Raw genomic sequence first — 19225 nt, 5'->3', positions numbered from 1 at the left:
TCTGAACCTAAGACCTGCCACCGTAAAATAAGTTGCTGTATTACTGTAACTGTAATGATTTCGAATGTTTTGGATGCAATTACCGTAATAACTAAGATGCACTGAAAAGAAAAGTAAGGCGACGGCATATTATAAAGTTTAAATTTTGGCGCTTTATTAAATGGACTAGATTAAGATTAAAACATGTATTTAAAGGAAAAGAAAACTTAATTTCTACAGTTTAAGTTTGTAGAAAGATTATGTACTTTTAAACACATTTCATGAAGGGAATTTGTTTGTCAAATGTAGCATAATTTCAAATAATAATGATAAGCGTATTTGGCAGTGTGATGTCACGGTGAGCCTTTAACAAAAGAATAATCCGGAGCCGCCTTTTGTTAAATGGATCCCGGTGATTTCGGATCACACTGCCAAAAATGCTTGATTATTATTTGGACAACTTGACTTGGTGAGAGTGTTTATAAGTACATAATCAACCAATGTTGGGCAGCCCTCTCATAGTCCATCTCGCTGCCATCCATGCTGATGTGGATCAAATTGTCCAGCGAGTCTTCTCCTAGCTTATTAAAGTCAGTCGGCTTTGTCTGTCTGGTGGGGGACGACATCGGCAGCCAGTGAGATCGCTTATAATGAATCGGAAACTTCTGACGTTTTCTTTCGATGTTTTTATTGGACGGTTTGAACGCGTGATCTTGACGTAGCCAACGATTAGCTTGTTTACATCATACCACGCGGACATGTTACTTTGACAGAATCAACACAAACATTGGGGAAAAAAGACGGCTTGTTTAACACCAATATCAATCAATATGTAAATGGATCTGTTATTTGCTCTCTGATGTATCTTGTTAGTTGTCGGTAGGAAACTTTAACGTATCGGTATAAATCTAAGCGTATCAGATTTTAACTAAAGCGACTAATGGCCCTTTTCCACTACGCTTTTTCAGCTCACTTCAGCCCGACACGGCTCGCGTTTCGACTACTTCAGAGCAGCACGACTCAGCTCGCTTCAGCCCGACTCAGCACCCAAAACTCGCACGGTTTTGGAGTGGGGCTGAAGCGAGCCAAACCGAGCCGAGTGAGGCTGGGGGCGTGAGCAGACACTCCCCTGTGCACTGATTGGTGAGGAGGAGTGTCCTCACATGCCCACACACGCCCTGCGAGCATGCTGGGATCTGTAAACCCGGAAGAAGAATAATTACGAGAATTTCTGAAGCCTTATGTGCCTCGCCTCATCTATGCGCTCTTGCCAGTATCTGTTGGCGTTGTCGGTGACAACAAGCCACAGCACCAAGACCAGCAACACTAACGACTCCATGTTTATTGTTTACTATCCGGGTCGTGAGACTACCGCTTAAAAGATCACTGATGTCACTGTTTGCGCCGCCTAACGACATCACGTGACGTACACCCACTTTCGCTAACTCCACCCAATGTGTCCACCCACTTCCAGCCAGCACGGTTCAGCGCGGTTGTAGTCGAAATGCAGCCCCACTCAGCTTGACTCAGCCCAACTCAGCCACGTTGGTAGTGGAAAAGCGGTATAAGCGTATCGGTAGGCAGAGCAGATATGCTAAAACGCTTTGGGGAAAACCATGAATAATATTAAGTGGTAGAGAAGGCAAAACAAGGACCGGCGATGAGGTTTAAAGGCCAATTTATGCTGACAACGCAGTCCTCACAGATGGCGTCTGCGAAGCCCCCCCCCTTCGCAGACGCTCTGCGCGCACCTCCCAAAAATTGTGACTACCGCAGACAGCCTCGCAGACAAGAGGGCTCTGATTGGTCCACTCTACATCCGCTGTACACGCACTTGCGCTTCCCTACTTTCCCGGTTCGGTTTGTTTTCACGACCGGCATTTTTAAAAACACGAGCGAAGATGGAGCAGCACGAAGAGCGGTTGATCGAGGAAGTGAGGAAGTACGTACATCTATACGACTCCAGTTCTAGTCATTATAAGTAACCGGAGGATAAACACACCACTAACCACACCCACCAACTACTCCTAGCGACTTCGCGCCCCCTTGCGTTGTGGCGGTGAATAACATCGCGCACGCCTGTTACTCCCCGCTCAACGATAAATTACAACTGTCTGCGAAAAGCTATCTGCGAAAGCCTTGTCGCAAGAGCATGCAGAGGCCTTAACTCCTGCTTCAGTGAATACAAAGTCACGTCTTATCCAAAATCTTTTTTTTTTTTTTTTTTGGTCGTGCTGGAGCGTTGGATTCAGTACAGCGTTCAAACCAAAATGAAATGGACGGAGTGTTATTGTTCAACTCCTCGCTGGTCCCTGATAGTCTGTGGTGGTGGTGGTACGGTTGGTTTTATCGTATCTAAAACTGCTTTTGGTTTGCGCTGTATCTCCTCTTGGACTTCTGAGGCAGGAAGACGTGTGAATGACTGACTTGTCGGGTAGAAAACGGGATTGATTCGACCGACTTTATTATCAGGAACAGATTCTTGGCTGCGATTTTTCTCACTTCAGTCAAGGCGACCGCAGTTGGACGGTAGTACAGTTCCTGTCGCGGTCCAAGACTCGACCCAGCATCATGCGAAACCGTTTGCAGCATCTTTACAGCTTCCCGGCCTTTAATCTGGCCGTGTTTAGAAGGGAAACGCGATACACACACACTCCTGTTTGAGCAAGTTTCTCATTCCGCACTCATTAAAATCGAGTGCTTGCAGACCGCACTAGATTTCCGTCAATAACCTGTCAGGATTGGATCGATCCTCTGAGCTTCTAAAGCAGGAAGGCTGGAAGGAGTTGCTGAGTTTCTTCTGTCTGAACCCGTCTGCGAGTCTTAGAAGTTGTCGAGCCGTCATGTCACGCCAGTCGTGTTTGTTAGGGTTTTTCTTGCCGTGTTTTTTTTTTTTCTCTTCACTACACGCTGCACCATGGATTTGTCTCCCACGCAGTGAGTAATGCAGAATGATAACATATATATATAAAATGAGTGATTCCACGCTTATGGGTACTGAAAATATATATATATATATATATATATATATATATATATATATATATATATATAATATATAATATATAATTGATTCCACGCTTATGGGTACTGAAATGGGGACATGAACTTATTCACCTAAAACCATTTCTTTTTTTACCATCAGGTCACAAAACATGTAATCTTTAATGAATGATAACTTGAATTTTCTGAGATGTAGTAAAAACATTTATATGCCAAAGTCAAGCCTATGAGTTCCAAAATGATGTCTGTTCCATTACTTCTGTTACGATTGTCCATCTCGCGTCTGTTACAAATTAATTACAATCTAGCTATATACCATGTTAATCTTATTGAAAGAATGTGTATGTTTATTCTACTACACATGTTTATTAATTATATTTGCTAAAACATCACCTTCCTATGTTTCAAAAAGTAATTCTACATTGTTAAAATTGAGAATCTATATGTCCACGACACTTCTGTTACGTTCTGACTTCGGCATATAAATATGTTTTTATTACATCTCAGAAAATTAAAGTTATCTTTTAACATATCATTCATTAAAGATTACATGTTTTGTGACCTGATGGTAAAAAAAGAAATGGTTTTAGGTGAATTTTTAAAAATAAGTTCATGTCCCCATTTCAGTACCCATAAGCGTGGAATCACTCGTGTGTGTGTGTGTATAATGTATTATTTATTTATTTATTTATTTATTTTTAAACGTGCCATGCTACAAACAAATTGACTCTGTCGATCATCCTTGATTTGGACCTTGATCGTTGTCCTCGTCCTCCACTTTTAAGCTATCAGAGACTGCTCCAGACCATCGGCGTGTTGGAGGCCCAGAGAACCCAGGCCATCCTGGATCTGGAGGCACTGGCTCGCCACCAGAAGCAGGCCCTGGCCAACCCCATTGCCTTCGTGGACCAGCTTCAGAAACAGGTGAGGCGTTATCTCAGTGTGCGCTCATGGACAGATCCATGAAGGTTCATGAGTGGGTTTTTTTTTTTTTTGAAGTGGTTGCAGTATTTCCCCTAGAAAACGTTTGAAGGTGCGGTGGCAAGACCTGCGCTCAGACGTCCCACCCCAGTACGAGGATACGGGAGCATTCTGAGAAATTTTTTGACAAAACACACACTAAAATGGTGACCCTTTGTAAGGGAATAAATGAATAAACCTAGTCTTGAAAGAACGAGCATAACCTGCAGAGCAAGGCAGTTTAGAAAACAGTCAGGGAGACTAAATTCCCCCCACACCTAACCCCAGAGCGACCCCTTACCCCCACCCCCGAACATAAATCTCACAACACAAGATTGTGGGGGAAACCGGAGCACCCGGAGGAAACTGGGGTGGGTATTGCCAACAACCTCGCGATACGATACACATCACGATACAGGGGTCACGATACAATACGTATTGCGATACATGTGCATCCCGATACATGGTCTTCAAGGCGATACATATCCCGATATTTCACATTACTTAACATACATTTTTAAGAAAACAGACGCATGTATACCCAAATGTTATTTTTTTATTTTGCCGTCGAGCAACAGTTACACTGTAGTGCATGTAAAACATGACCTTAACAAGGCTGTAGTGCAAAAAAAGATGGCTTTGATAAAAGTAAACTTAAAACATGGCCTTAACAAGGCTGTAGTGTAGCGTGGTTCACATTCCTCAATTAGTTCTCGGAAGCCTTCGTTTTCAACTGAGCTGTACGGACGCAAGTCTTTGCATATGTACGATAATAGTGCTGCAGCGATTTTTTTGAGCCTTTGGTGATGTTGGGGGAAATTTCGTCTGAAACCCCGCCATCAGATTTGCTTGTCGTTGTGCTACCACTAGCATCCTTTACTTGCGAAATGCTAGCGTGATGTCGGGTCATGTGGAGGTGCAGATTTGTAGTATTGCCACAGTACTTAACTTTCATTCGGCAGTGTTTGCATACTGCGTGCGTCATGTCCAGGTCCTGTTTGGTAAATCCCAAATGCTCCCAAATCCGTGCCTTGAATTTGGCTGGGGGCGAAAATATTTCCTCTTCACCGTCTTCGTCCATGTTGTATGCGTGTTCACTACTTCTGCTGTTAGCAGCGCTGCCGCTTACAGCGCTACCGCCTTGTGCGGTCGAAATGCGCGTTCAATGCCTGAAGGTGCGGCGGCAGAAATCAAGGTGCGGCGGCCCGCTGCAGCCAATTGTACATTGCGGAAACACTGGGTTGAATTTTTGGTTTCACCAAGAGCTTCGTCGGCTGTTCGTCAGCACGTATAGACGATATTTAACCGTATGGAAGAGCTTTATTAAGAGACACCAAAGTAAGGTTCATTTTCTATATTTAAGTTGGATTGAAGGATAAGAATGGAAACATCTTTTGTGAAAAATGAAACTCATTATAATACTATCTCCGTCCATCCGAAACGCCGTTTTCCTCAGCAACCGCAAATCGTAGCCACTTGACATTTGGTGCCGAGCTTCAGCTTGGGATTCTGTACCGTGTTTACCGTTTTCAGGTCTGTCGCACATCGACTTCCTGTTTACTGACAACGTACTGTTTTTACGAAACGTGTGTGCAGAAATAGCATGGATTTAGGAAATTTTCATCAGGTTTTTCTCAGCAACTACAAATCGCAGCCGCTTGATATTTGGGGCCGAGCGTCAGCTTGGGGTTCTATGCAGCGTATACCATGTTCAGGTCTGTCGCACGTCGACTTCCTGTTTACCGACGGAATGTATTTACGAAACGCCCAAAGCGGATTTTGCCGCTATTTCAAGAAGCAAAATGCCATTTCACAATGAGACTTGACCAGGATGCTGTTTGAAATCCCTGGCTGCGCTTGTTTGAGGGTTCGTTATTTGTTGAAGTCCACGTTCATAATAGGTGTCCTGTTCCTTCGATTGCTTGCATTCTGAGAGCAGTAGTTGAGCGTTCCCTTCCGAAAATTTCCACCATGTCTGTTTTTGATGCAAACTCCTCCGATTCGTTCTTCTGTCCTTTCCTAGGTGGAGCTGGGCCTGCCCTGTCCTCAGAGAGTCGTCCAGCTCCCCGAAATCGCATGGGACCAATACACCTCAGGCCGCAGTGACTTCGAAAGGGACTTTTGCGACAAGAAGCGCAAGACGAGGCGGTTGAAGTTAATCTTCGACAAAGGTATCCGTGTTCAGTTTGCTGTTTTGGTTCGTACACCAAACGTAGTCGAACCCAACCCAAGTGTAACCCAGTATACGAGCGAGATGATGCGAACGATCCTGTTCTATATCGTATGCAAAACGAGCATGTCGAATTTAACGGATGCAGCCGGGATCCCCCCGCGTGTCGTTTTTCGTTTCGACGAAAGATTTCTTGAGAGCCGAGAGCACTGTTGAATTAATTGATTCTCATTTCTGATTGGTCAGAAGGTATTACGTTATATATGTTAATGAGGTCGCTGTCGGTTTCTGTCGTAACAGCTGATTGACAGAATGATGCGTCTGCCCTCTTATCTTGACGTGGGGCGTTTTTCTTTCGGGAGATGTTTATAGAAGAAGGAGGTTTTGGATGCAGGAACGCCATCAGAGAAGAGAAGGTTTCTCGGTAATCTTATAAGCTGCGTTTTATTAAATTGAAGAGAGAGAAGAACGAGAGCTTGTTTTCCACATCGTAAGGATCAGCGGTACGAGGGGTCGTCGTTTAATAGTTCAAGTAGAAAATTGTATTCGTTGGCGCATTTTGCGGTAAAGCATTTCAGGTCGTGCTGTTATCGGGGAGGGGGGGCGGGATTTTTCTACAAGTGCACGACACTGAGCGACGCTATAATTACACCAGTCAGAAACGAGTGTTTTGTTCTGGATCACCGGTATTGACTTTCGATGCTCTCTGCTTCCAGTGGGCTTACCGGCAAGACCAAAAAGTCCGACCGATTCCAAGAAGGAGAGTGACGGATCTGCTCTGTACTCGGCTCTGCCTTCCAGCGACGCCCCAGAACACGGCACGCTCGGAGCCAGGGCGCAGGTGAGCCACTTCATTTACATGCCGGGAGAGTCGCTCTCTGCCTCGGAGACGCGGTTTAGGTGACGGCAAATCAAATGTGCGTTTCATATCAAACAGGTGTGTGTGTGTGTGTGTGTGTAGATGATCAGAGGGAGACCGTATCACCAGAACAAACCAGATACGTTTAACCAGCTGTGGACGGTGGAGGAGCAGGTACTGAGACAGTCCACTCACAAACATCCCTTTATTCAACCAAAAAGAAATAATTTACGGATCAGGCAGTGCTTTGTTTAAAATAAACTAATCTGAGGTCGTTTGTTTTCTACTACAAATGATATATTTTTCTGTCTTAATTTGCTTAATTTTTTTCTTCATACAGTGGTGCTTGAAAGTTTGTGAACGCTTTAGAATTTTCTACATTTCTGCATAAATATGACCGAAAACAACATCAGATTTTCACGCAAGTCCTAAAAGTAGATAAAGAGAACCCAGTTAAATAAACGAGACACTAATATTATACTCGGTCATTTATTTATTGAGGAAAATGATCCGATGTTACATACCTGTGAGTGGCAAAAGTATGTGAACCTCTCGGGTTAGCAGTTAATTTGAAGGTGAAATTAGAGTCAGGTGTGAGTGGGCACCCGGTTTTATTTAAAGAACAGGGATCTATCAAAGTCTGATCTTCACAACGCGTGTTCGTGGAAGTGTATCATGGCACCAACAAAGGAGATTTCTGAGGACCTCGGAAAAAGCGTTGTTGATGCTTATCAGGCTGGAAAAGGTTACAAGACCATCTCAAGAGTTTAGACTCCACCAATCCACAGTCAGACAGATTGTGTACAAATGGAGGAAATTCAAGACCATTGTTACCCTCCCCAGGAGTGGTCAACCAACAAGAGCAAGGCGTGTAATGGTCAGCGAGGTCACAAAGGACCCCAGGGTAACTTCTAAGCAACTGAAGGCCTCTCTCACATTGGCTAATGTTAATGTTCATGAGTCCACCATCAGGAGAACACTGAACAACAATGGTGTGCATGGCAGGGTTGCAAGAAGAAAGCCACTGCTCTCCAAAAAGAACATTGCTGCTCATCTGCAGTTTGCTAAAGATCACGTGGACAAGCCAGAAGGCTACTGGAAAAATGTTTTGTGGATGAGACCAAAATAGAACTTTTTGGTTTAAATGAGAAGCGTTATGTTTGGAGAAAGGAAAACACTGCATTCCAGCATAAGAACCTTATCCCATCTGTGAAACATGGTGGTGGTAGTATCATGGTTTGGGCCTGTTTTGCTGCATCTGGGCCAGGACGGCTTGCCATCATTGATGGAACAATGAATTCTGAATTATACCAGCGAATTCTAAAGGAAAATGTCAGGACATCTGTCCATGAACTGAATCTCGAGAAGGTGGGTCATGCAGCAAGACAACGACCCTAAGCACACAAGTCGTTCTACCAAAGAATGGTTAAAGAAGAATAAAGTTAATGTTTTGGAATGGCCAAGTCAATGTCCTGACCTTAATCCAATGGAAATGTTGTGGAAGGACCTGAAGCGAGCAGTTCATGTGAGGAAACCCACCAACATCCCAGAGTTGAAGCTGTTCTGTACGGAGGAACGGGCTAAAATTCCTCCAAGCCGGTGTGCAGGACTGATCAACAGTTATTGCTGCACAAGGGGGTCACACCAGATACTGACAGCAAAGGTTCACATACTTTTGCCACACACAGATATGTAATATTGGATCATTTTCCTCAATAAATAAATGAGCAAGTATAATATTTTTGTCTCATTTGTTTAACTGGGTTCTCTTTATCTACTTTTAGGATCTGATGTTTTAGAGCATATTTTTGCAGAAATAGAAAATTCTAAAGGGTTCACAAACTTTTAAGCACCACTGTATGTTCATTATTTTTTAAAAATCTACTGTATTGTGTATAAAACATGCTTTACAATTAAATGGATATATATCTCGTTCCTTTCTAACATGTGACAAGCAGTAACATCATTAATACAGCTTTGTGAAAAGGTTATTTAAAAAAAAAAGCAGTTTTCAGCTGAGCTTTGAAAAGCAACAAAAGTACAATCTAACTTTGAACCACTTCTAAGTGTTCCAGAATTTAAAAAAAAAACAAAAACGCTTTATTCCGTTAAAACGCGCTTGCTTGTTTTCCATCCAGTGCTCTGTAAACTGCAGCTCGTGTCCTCATCCATGTAGTTAACGCACACTCTCCTGCTCTCTGTAGAAAAAACTGGAGCAGCTGCTGCTCAAGTTCCCGCCCGAGGAGGTGGAGTCCAAGCGATGGCAGAAGATCGCGGACGAGCTGGGGAACAGGACGGCCAAACAGGTGCCACTTCAGCACTCCTGATACACGACTCCACCGTATCGAAACGGCAGCATGCGGCTCGGTCACATCCCAAACGAATTCCTCCCTCCACGTCCGACGGCTCGAGCTCTGCAGCACGTCGCATGTTTTTAACGCAGGAGCAAAATGTTCTGCTTTTAGTTCCTCAGCAGTTTCCGTTTCCGTCTCTTCTGCAGGTCGCCAGCCGGGTGCAAAAGTATTTCATTAAACTGACGAAGGCGGGAATTCCGGTCCCAGGACGAACTCCAAACCTGTGCATGTACAACAAAAAGGTCTGTGATGTGGTTTTAAAAAATAATAATAATTCAGTTACACTTTTCCTGTTTTTTTTTTTATTTATGTATTTATTCCCCCCCTTTAGACCTCGAGTAAGAGGCAGCACCACCTGAACAAGCACCTGTACCGGCCGTCCACCTTCCTCACGTCCTACGAGCCGCCCGTCTACATGGAGGACGAGGACGAGCGCTCGAGTTTCGTCAGCAGTCTGCAGGACGGCACGGCTCACGATTCGGTCAGCAAATTTTAAATGGCATGCGGGATTTGAGGGGAAAAATGACTGAGTTTTAATTTAAACAATATTAAGGTTGTGTTCGTAAGGTTTGGTTTTGGATACTAGTTAACCCTCTGGGGTCTGAGGGTATTTTCTGGCACTCTGATGATTTTGGCGTCAATTTCAACAAATCCAGAGATGCCAATCACTACGATTCGTGCGTAGTCACGACGTTTTTGACAGTAGCACTACGAGGCTATGACCGTCTATTCAGTTTATATGGGATTCATACGATTTTAGCGTGGATGCGGTTCGAAACGCGTTAATCTATAAGGGTTCACGATATTTTGCCAGTGTTCGGTACATTTGAGGCCAATTATCGCTTGATAATTCAATATTTTGACTGTATTTATGGTCAAAGTTTGCTTCGATGGGCGCCGCCATCTTTGTTGACAAGCGTTCTGCGCATGCGCGAATTAATTATCGATGCCGCGATGGAATGTCGAGCAGCCCATGTCACTAGGTATTGAGGGGCTGTCGGGGTGTTGTAACCTCACAAACTGTTGGAACTGAACCAGTCATCTTCTGAAGTAAATCAGTCAGAACTGAATAAGTAATCTGACTTGATATTGATGAGATTAAAAGTGAAAGGAAGTTGATTAAAAATTAAAAGTAATCAAAGTGACTTGACGTTAATCATGGGAATAAAAAGGAAATAGACATGTTCCAGTACAACTATTTGAGTATTTGCTAATTGAGTGTTTTAGTCACCTGTCTTCACTCAGAATGGCCCTAAAAAAGCACCAATTTCCAAAATTTTCTCGGGGGGCTTACAGCGCCCCCCCGAACCTCCAGCTGGGGGTTCACAAAAGGTTGGCATCTCTGCAAATCAAAGCAGTATTTTGGTCTCCAGCACAAGTTCAGCTGCAATAATATCTCTGTAGTATGTACAGTATGTCATGATTGTACTTAAAATAAATTTTTTTTAAAAAAACCTAGACCTTACCCATTGTGTCGAACTGTTTTGGCCACTTGAGGTGATTCTGTTTAAGGATCAAGCACAAAAACTTACATCTGCTCCACTGATTTGGACAATTAACTGGCCATCAAAAAATTGTGTCCTGTTGTTTTGGGATAAAGGGTTGGCAGTGGGAGGGGTCTTCAACGAGGAGAGTAAAAAATTCCATTCCATTCAATGAGAAGAGTGAAAACCCTTCTCACTGCCAACTCTTAACCCCATCAGGTCAAGTGACCAAAACAGTTCATCACAATGAGTAAGGTTTTTTTTTTCTTTCTTCCCCCTCACACATTCTAAAACTGCCTTTTACAACACCTTCATTTATCTGGTATTTGACTTTATTCGGTGCATCTTGTATTATTTTACTCGGTTCAGAATCGCAACACTATTACTCTGTAATTTTACTCCCACTCTAAACTCCAAAATGGGGCAAAATTAACTATATTTGAGGAAGATACTTTTAACTCTGGGGGGGGGAAAACTGCTCAGTCATTTTTCCTGTGTATGCACTACAGTGCACGCATGTCAACCAATCTGCTCATCAGAAATGGAAGAAATCTTTACACTTACTCGAGTTGATCTTTGGCTGGATCGAGTCGAAGTTTAAAAAAAAAAAGGCACCACTCATCAGAGACTCGGATTGTTTTGCAGGTCAAGGGGCCCACAGGGCCCCTCCTGGGGAAAAAAACGGGCCCATTTCTACAATGGGGGGCCCAGTGATTATCCTTCAGTTGAAGCAAACCTAGTGAGCGAAGCGAGCCCAATGAACAGCTGGGGCAGCCCAGGGGCTGTTTTTTTTTTTTTTTTTTTTTTCCTCTTCTCAATTCGCAATATTTTGGAATTCAACCACAGGCTACTATATATCACATCTCCTCCTTGTAAATTATACAACCCCTGGCAAAAAGTATGGAATCACCAGTCTTGGATGAGCACTCATTCAGATGTTTTATTCTGTAGAACAAACTGAGATCACAAACATGATACAATAATAGTCATTCCAAAGTGCACCTTCTTGGCCTTCAGAAACACTAAAATAAACGAAGAAAATACATTGTGATAGTCAGCAAATGTTACTTTTATAGACCAAGCACAGGGAAAAAAAAATATGGAATCGCTCAATTTTCAGGTAGAAAATAAGGACTCACCCAGTCAATTTCCTTTCCCTAAATTGACACCTGCCTCAGTCTAGATCTGCTCGTTAGTCTGCAGTTAGAAACGGCGCAGTTATCACACCTTGGAGGGGTGCTGGACCAAGTGGATTGGCAAGAATCATGGCTCCAACAAGAGAGATGTCTCTTGAAACAAGAGAGAGGATTGTCAAACTTGTTAAAGAAGGTAACTCTTCACGCATGGTTGCCAAAGATGTGGGCTGTTCACAGTCAGCTGTATCTAAGATACGGACCAAGTACAAACAGCATGGGAAGGTTTTTAAAGCCAAGCGTACTGGTAGACCAAGGAAGACATCAAAGCGTCAAGACAAAAAACTTGAGGCCGTATGTCTTGAAAACCGAAAAAGTACAACAAAACAAATGAAGCATAAATGGGAGGAAGCTGGAGTCAATGTACAAGTATGTGACCGAACCGTGAGAAATCGCCTAAAGGAAATGGGATTTTCATATAGGAAAGCTAAAAGAAAACCATCATTGACACCTAAACAGAAAAGAACAAGACTACAATGGGCTAAGGAGAAGCAATCATGGACTGTGGATGACTGGATGAAAGTTATCTTCAGTGATGAATCACGAATCTGCATTGGACAAGGTGATGATGCTGGAACTTTTGTTTGGTGCCGTTCCAGTGAGATTTATGAAGAGGACTGCCTGAAGAAAACACCCAAATTTCCACAGTCCTTGATGATATGGGGCTGCATGTCAGGCAAAGGCACTGGGGAGATGGCTGTGGTTACTTCAATAAATGCACAGGTTTACATTGACATTTTGGACAGTTTTCTTATCCCTTCAATTGAAAAGATGTTTGGGGATGATGAAATAATTTTCCAAGATGACAATGCATCGTGCCATAGAGCAAAAACTGTGAAAGCATTCCTTGGTGAAAGACACATCCAGTCGATGTCATGGCCTGCAAATAGTCCAGATCTCAACCCAATAGAAAACTTGTGGTGGAAATTGAAAAAAAATGGTCCACGACAAGGCTCCGGCCTGCAAAGCTGATCTGGCAACTGCAATCAAAGAGAGTTAGCACCAGATTGATGAATACTGTTTGTCACTCATCAAGTCCATGCCTAAGAGACTGCAAGCCGTTATAAAAGCCAGAGGTGGTGCAGCTAAGTACTAGTGATGTTTTGAATGTTCTTTTGTTTGTCTGTTTTTCATGATTCCATTTTTTTTTTTCCCCTGTGCTTGGCCCCATACTTTTTGCCAGGGGTTGTAGCGCAAGAATGGGTTTGTTTTTTGCATGCTTTGACGGTCTAATTCTGCTCGTCTCTAATCATCTCTACTTCTAATTTCATTAACTTATTTTATTAACTTGTTTTCAGTTTGGTGTAGGTCTATAGTAGTAGTAGTAGTCACCAGTGGTGGTAGTAGTAGTGGTTGCTGTTGTAGTTGATGTTGCAGTAGTAGTTGTTGTAAATCTAGTATGACTAATTACCTTGGGTATCAGGGGTATCAGTTCAGGTGAATGTACTCTCTTTCTGCCGAAAAATGACAAAACAGATGTATTTTTTTTTTCTTATCCATGTTTTCTTGTCTCTTTCGAATATTCGTACATAGACCGTAAGACGCCACCTAGCGAAAGACTTGGATCAGGTTTTACTCGCTTGGGACGCTACAAACAGGGCGGCGTAAATACACGAACGGGTCCGACGTATCTTCAATATGGCGGCGGTCAAAACAAATTCATCCGATGTTGAAATCTGTCGAATATCCAGATAATTGTTAGAAGTTGCATATTTGTGCAAGATTTTCGATATTGAGACCATGAAGTCAAGTAATACGCCACGAAACGTTCCAAATAGGGTATAAAATGCTCGCGTCCATATTAGCCCCTGCCCCTCTCGACAATGCGTTCATTATTCGAAACGGTGCGTCTTAGACGCGGGCGCACCAACAATCTGAGTCTCTGCATCATCAGTGTCGCAGTTCTCGAGATTGAATCGAATCGCTGTCCTGAATCGTCCGAAGCGCATAAAATCTGCGCGCCATCTCGAAACAAGTTCTACCTCCGAATAGCCTAAACTGCGGCTGACCGATTTTATCCTGTTTACGGTGGGCGTTCCCACAGCAAAAGAGAAACCAATCGATACTGAAAGAGTGAAGGTGACTATCATGCCGTTACCATGTGAATAGCCCCCCCCCCCCCCCCCCCCTTTTTTTTTTTTTAATTTAATGAATGTGTAAGTGGGCGCTCAGCGCTCTGACTCCGGTGTGACCAAGTAAGGTGACAAGTTTTATGTTTCGTCTAATTTAGGTCATTTAAAAACTATATTTGGCAGTGGGCACGTAGGAAAGTATAAAGTTTCTGTCAATATGTTTATCATGCTTGTCTGATTACAAACTCGCGAAGATATTTATCTCAACACATGACCTATTCGTTCTAAACCTGCCGAGCTTCGCCGGCAAAGCTTGCGATCCCAGAGGGTTAAAACTTTTTTTTTTTTTTTTTTTTTACCTGCTGTGTTTTAAAAAAAAAATTGCTTCTCTGTTTGACATGAGAGATCATTGATCAGTTTGTAGTGACAGGCTTTTATGAACCGGTGCATATTTTTAAGTGTTTCTACACCATGTCCAAAAGTATGGGGACACCTGACTATTACACCCGTCTGCTTCTTCCAAGAAGTTTGAAGCACACGGTTGTCGAGGATGTGTTTTTTGCATGGTGTAGCGTCACAGTTTCCCTTTCACTAGCCGAGCGAACACGCCCCGCCCCAACCTTTAATCGAGCATCAACCTTAAAACTCCGAGCATGACCAGAAAGACTTGGCGTACGTTTGAGACGTGGCGCGTTAATAATGCCTGCGTTTCAGGATGAAGATGGCGTCCCGGTGGAGCTGAGGCACCTGCCAGAGTACAAAGAGCTGCAGGAGCTAAAAAGACTCAGGAAGCAGAAGATCCACGAGCTCCAGAGCGAGAGCGTCCTCATGCAGCACGTAGGCTACAAGGTACAGCAGGATGGAAAATGATCACCGACAGAGTGATGACATGGCGTTAACATCCGGAAGTGGATTAATTTCCAATAACCGCACGTCCCCAAAGTGTGTTTTTTTTTTTTTTTTTTTTAAATGAATATACATCAATTTAAACTTGCTGTACGAAGCTTTGGCGTTGTAATGTAACACGTAAGCAGTCAATAATAATAATAATGCATGATGATGAAAGCGTCGTGCATTTTTCGAAATAAAAGCAATGTGTTCAAAGGTGCCACCAAAGAGATATTCCATTTGTGTGTGTGTGTGTGTGTGTGTTTTTGTGCTCCTCCTCCTCTCCCCAGTGTGATGTCTGTGGCATGGAGCCGATCCAGGGTGTACGGTGGCACTGCCAGGATTGCCCGCAGGACAGCGCCGTCGACTTCTGCGCCAACTGCGCCGACTGGTCAGATCCGTTCTGTTTATCTCCACCACCACCACCACACTATACAGCGAGATGATCGAACACCATCATGCTTCACTTGACCGAATGAGCAGTTCATGCGAAGAGTTAAATATCGACGGCGTCTGAGGGATGAAGTCGAGCATAAAAGACAGACAATGGATTTAAATGCTGTTAATCAGCAAAATGTCATTTAATTTGCACAATATTATTAATCAGGATTAAAAAAAAAGGGGGTTTTAGTGCATCTGGCTGTAAGGCCAATGAGCTGTTGGCATGGCGTGGCATAGCGTCGCGTCCGCCGTCAACAATTCAGTTAAATCGTATCCCCTCCTCTACGGGTTTCTGTTCCGATTTACAGTGGGGCAAAAAAGTATTTAGTCAGTCACCAATTGTGCAAGTTCTCCCACTTAAAAAGATGAGAGAGGCCTGTAATTTTCCTCATAGGTACACTTCAACTATGAGAGACAGAATGAGAAAAAAAAATCCAGAAAATCACATTGTCTGTCTGATTTTTAAAGAATTTATTTGCAAATTATGGTGGAAAATAAGTATTTGGTCAATAACAAAAGTTCATCTCAATACTTTGTTATATACCCTTTGTTGGCAATGACAGAGGTCAAACGTTTTCTGTAAGTCTTCACAAGGTTTTCACACACTGTTGCTGGTATTTTGGCCCATTCCTCCATGCAGATCTCCTCTAGAGCAGTGATGTTTTGGGGCTGTCGCTGGGCAACACCGACTTTCAACTCCCTCCAAAGATTTTCTACGGGGTTGAGATCTGGAGACTGGCTAGGCCACTCCAGGACCTTGAAATGCTTCTTACGAAGCCACTCCTTCGTTGCCCGGGCGGTGTGTTTGGGATCATTGTCATGCTGAAAGACCCAGCCACGTTTCATCTTCAATGCCCTTGCTGATGGAAGGAGGTTTTCACTCAAAATCTCACGATACATGGCCCCATTCATTCTTTCCTTTACACGGATCAGTCGTCCTGGTCCCTTTGCAGAAAAACAGCCCCAAAGCATGATGTTTCCACCCCCATGCTTCACAGTAGGTATGGTGTTCTTTGGATGCAACTCAGCATTCTTTCTCCTCCAAACACAAGTTGAGTTTTTACCAAAAAGTTCTATTTTGGTTTCATCTGACCATATGACATTCTCCCAATCCTCTTCTGGATCATCCAAATGCTCTCTAGCAAACTTCAGACGGGCCTGGACATGTACTGGCTTAAGCAGGGGGACACGTCTGGCACTGCAGGATTTGAGTCCCTGGCGGCGTAGTGCATTACTGATGGTAGCCTTTGTTACTTTGGTCCCAGCTCTCTGCAGGTCATTTACTAGGTCCCCCCGTGTGGTTCTGGGATTTTTGCTCACCGTTCTTGTGATCATTTTGAGCCCACGGGGTGAGATCTTGCGTGGAGCCCCAGATCGAGGGAGATTATCAGTGGTCTTGTATGTCTTCCATTTTCTAATAATTTCCTCACACCAAGCTGCTTACCGATTGCAGATTCAGTCTTCCCAGCCTGGTGCAGGTCTACAATTTTGTTTCTGGTGTCCTTTGACAGCTCTTTGGTCTTGGCCATAGTGGAGTTTGGAGTGTGACTGTTTGAGGTTGTGGACAGGTGTCTTTTATACTGATAACGAGTTCAAACAGGTGCCATTAATACAGGTAACGAGTGGAGGACAGAGGAGCCTCTTAAAGAAGTTGTTACAGGTCTGTGAGAGCCAGAAATCTTGCTTGTTTGTAGGTGACCAAATACTTATTTTACCGAGGAATTTACCAATTAATTCATTAAAAATCCTACAATGTGATTTCCTGGATTCTTTCCCCCCATTCTGTCTCTCATAGTTGAAGTGTACCTATGATAATTACAGGCCTCTCTCATGTTTTTAAGTGGGAGAACTTGCACAACTGGTGGCTGACTAAATACTTTTTTGCCCCACTGTAACTTGGTCGTTAAATTTTTTGCTACCGAGTTACTGATTTGAACAAATTTTCCAGGCCTCTCGCTAGATCCGCATCTCCTCTCGCAGTTCTCATCCGATTTTCCTGTTTTGGGTCGATCTTCTCTTGTCAAGTTGACGCGGTTTGTTCGGACTAGAATTGTGTCTCCGCGCTTATTTATCACGCAAATTCAGTTCTTTTGCTGTCGGAAACAGTTTGTCATGGCGGTTGGTCCTCTCTCTCTCTCTCTTGCGTCGTCACATTTCAGTTCTGCTTGGTGTTTTGGGAGTCAGGGTTGTTTTGATGGCAGGCCAGATGAGCTACGACGTCCTTGACATTCTGGGTTTTATTTTTTTTGTGTTTGTTTGGGATTACGTCATGGCGATGTCCGTCCATCCGTCCCGGGAAGGGTCCTCACCTTCTGAAATCACAATTTTTGAAGGAGTTTCACCAAACCTGGTAAACGGCGTTGTTGTATGTCGGTACAACAACAATGCAGATTGTAATTTTAAGTTCGGTCACAGAGTTTTGACCCTTGATTTAAATAATTTTGTACTTTGACAGTGTCGCGAGGGTGTAGGTTCGTCTGAAATCAGCTCCGCTCACAATTTGTGGAGGAATTTGACCAAACTTTGCAGAGGGCTTCGTTATATGACGGTTATACGCAGATTTGAGTTTTGTTTAAAGTGCATGTCCTAGACCAGTTTCGTTTTTTTTTTTTTTTTTTATATGAAAGTACGTCCTTTTACACACTCATCCAGAAGGGTAATTTTGCACAAGGTCATCTGATACAGCAGGAAAAAAAATAACAAAACGCATCCGGAAAAATCCCAAAGGAGTCCAGAGCCGGATTCGTGACGTCACGTGCGGAAGCGCCAGCAGGCTGCGCGAGCTTTGCACGGTTTCAGTGCACAGCCTGTGTACACCAAGCGCTCCCATTTTTCTCTCTCGTTGTCCGGTCTTTTGGGAAACGATGAGTACTAATCCCGTCATGATTGTTGTTGCTACACCCTTCTACGATACATCTGTTAACCATTTTAATAATTACGCGATAACATTGAAGAAATTTGCAGAAAACCACCAGGTCGTTTCTCATAAACAGACCAGCGCTGACGTAGGATTCAGAATGAGGCGTCCCGTACATCAATGTTTCCCGGGAAATCCAAATGCCAGGTTTTTTCAGAGGCGGACCAATTCGCTTCAAATGGCTTGATTTCAACTGAATTTTTCTGGTGTTGCGCAAAATGTGAGAGATATTTGACCGAAGTTTAATATAAAATAGGAGAGTTAAACTGATCTTGCTCCTGAATTTACCTGTGATATGCACTTTAATATGGGCAAATTTGACCAGAGTTACGCCCTTGATGATAACGAACTTTGGCGATTTTCATCAAGGTGCTTTCTGAAATCAAGTTCCCTCGCAATTTATGGAGGAATTTCATGAAACTTGAGAGGATTCGTCATTCTACACTACCGTTCAAAAGTTTGGGGTCACTTTGAAATGTCGTTATTTTTGAAAGAAAAGCACTGTTCTTTTCAACGAAGATGACTTTAAACTAATCAGAAATCCACTCTATACATTGCTAATGTGGTAAATGACTATTCTAGCTGCAAATGTCTGGTTTTTGGTGCAATATCTCCATAGGTGTATAGAGGCCCATTTCCAGCAACTCTCACTCCAGTGTTCTAATGGTACAATGTGTTTGCTCATTGCCTCAGAAGGCTAATGGATGATTAGAAAACCCTTGTACAATCATGTTAGCACAGCTGAAAACAGTTGAGCTCTTTAGCGAAGCTATGACTCCGTTCAGACTGCACCCTGAAACGACCCATATCCGATTTTTTTTTTGCCCATATGCGACCTGTATCCGATTTGTTATTGACAATCTGAACGACACAGATCCGATTTTTTTTTCACATGCGACCCAGGC

At 43.3% G+C, this 19225-nt stretch overlaps 1 protein-coding gene across 4 annotated transcripts in view; it reads left to right on the top strand.

The window, feature by feature from the left end:
* The window catches only part of zzz3 (zinc finger, ZZ-type containing 3), a 39263-nt gene that overhangs the window by 17357 nt on the left and 2681 nt on the right, over positions 1 to 19225 (top strand). For 3 of the 4 annotated variants that reach the window (XM_060928990.1, XM_060928982.1, XM_060928998.1), the window contains 9 exons: positions 3768 to 3906; positions 5966 to 6113; positions 6829 to 6953; positions 7074 to 7145; positions 9176 to 9277; positions 9472 to 9567; positions 9657 to 9806; positions 14789 to 14923; positions 15253 to 15353. In XM_060928990.1, the coding sequence (XP_060784973.1) occupies positions 3768 to 3906; positions 5966 to 6113; positions 6829 to 6953; positions 7074 to 7145; positions 9176 to 9277; positions 9472 to 9567; positions 9657 to 9806; positions 14789 to 14923; positions 15253 to 15353 (1068 nt within the window). Of the gene's footprint in view, positions 1 to 234; positions 2917 to 3767; positions 3907 to 5965; positions 6114 to 6828; positions 6954 to 7073; positions 7146 to 9175; positions 9278 to 9471; positions 9568 to 9656; positions 9807 to 14788; positions 14924 to 15252; positions 15354 to 19225 lie in introns of those variants that run through there. The other variant, XM_060929008.1, reaches the window with a different exon arrangement.

This window comes from Neoarius graeffei, chromosome 1 (assembly GCF_027579695.1).
Source record: "Neoarius graeffei isolate fNeoGra1 chromosome 1, fNeoGra1.pri, whole genome shotgun sequence".
NCBI lineage: Eukaryota > Metazoa > Chordata > Actinopteri > Siluriformes > Ariidae > Neoarius > Neoarius graeffei.
Note: the sequence above shows the minus strand (reverse complement) of the source record. Positions and strands in the feature narration are given on the sequence as shown.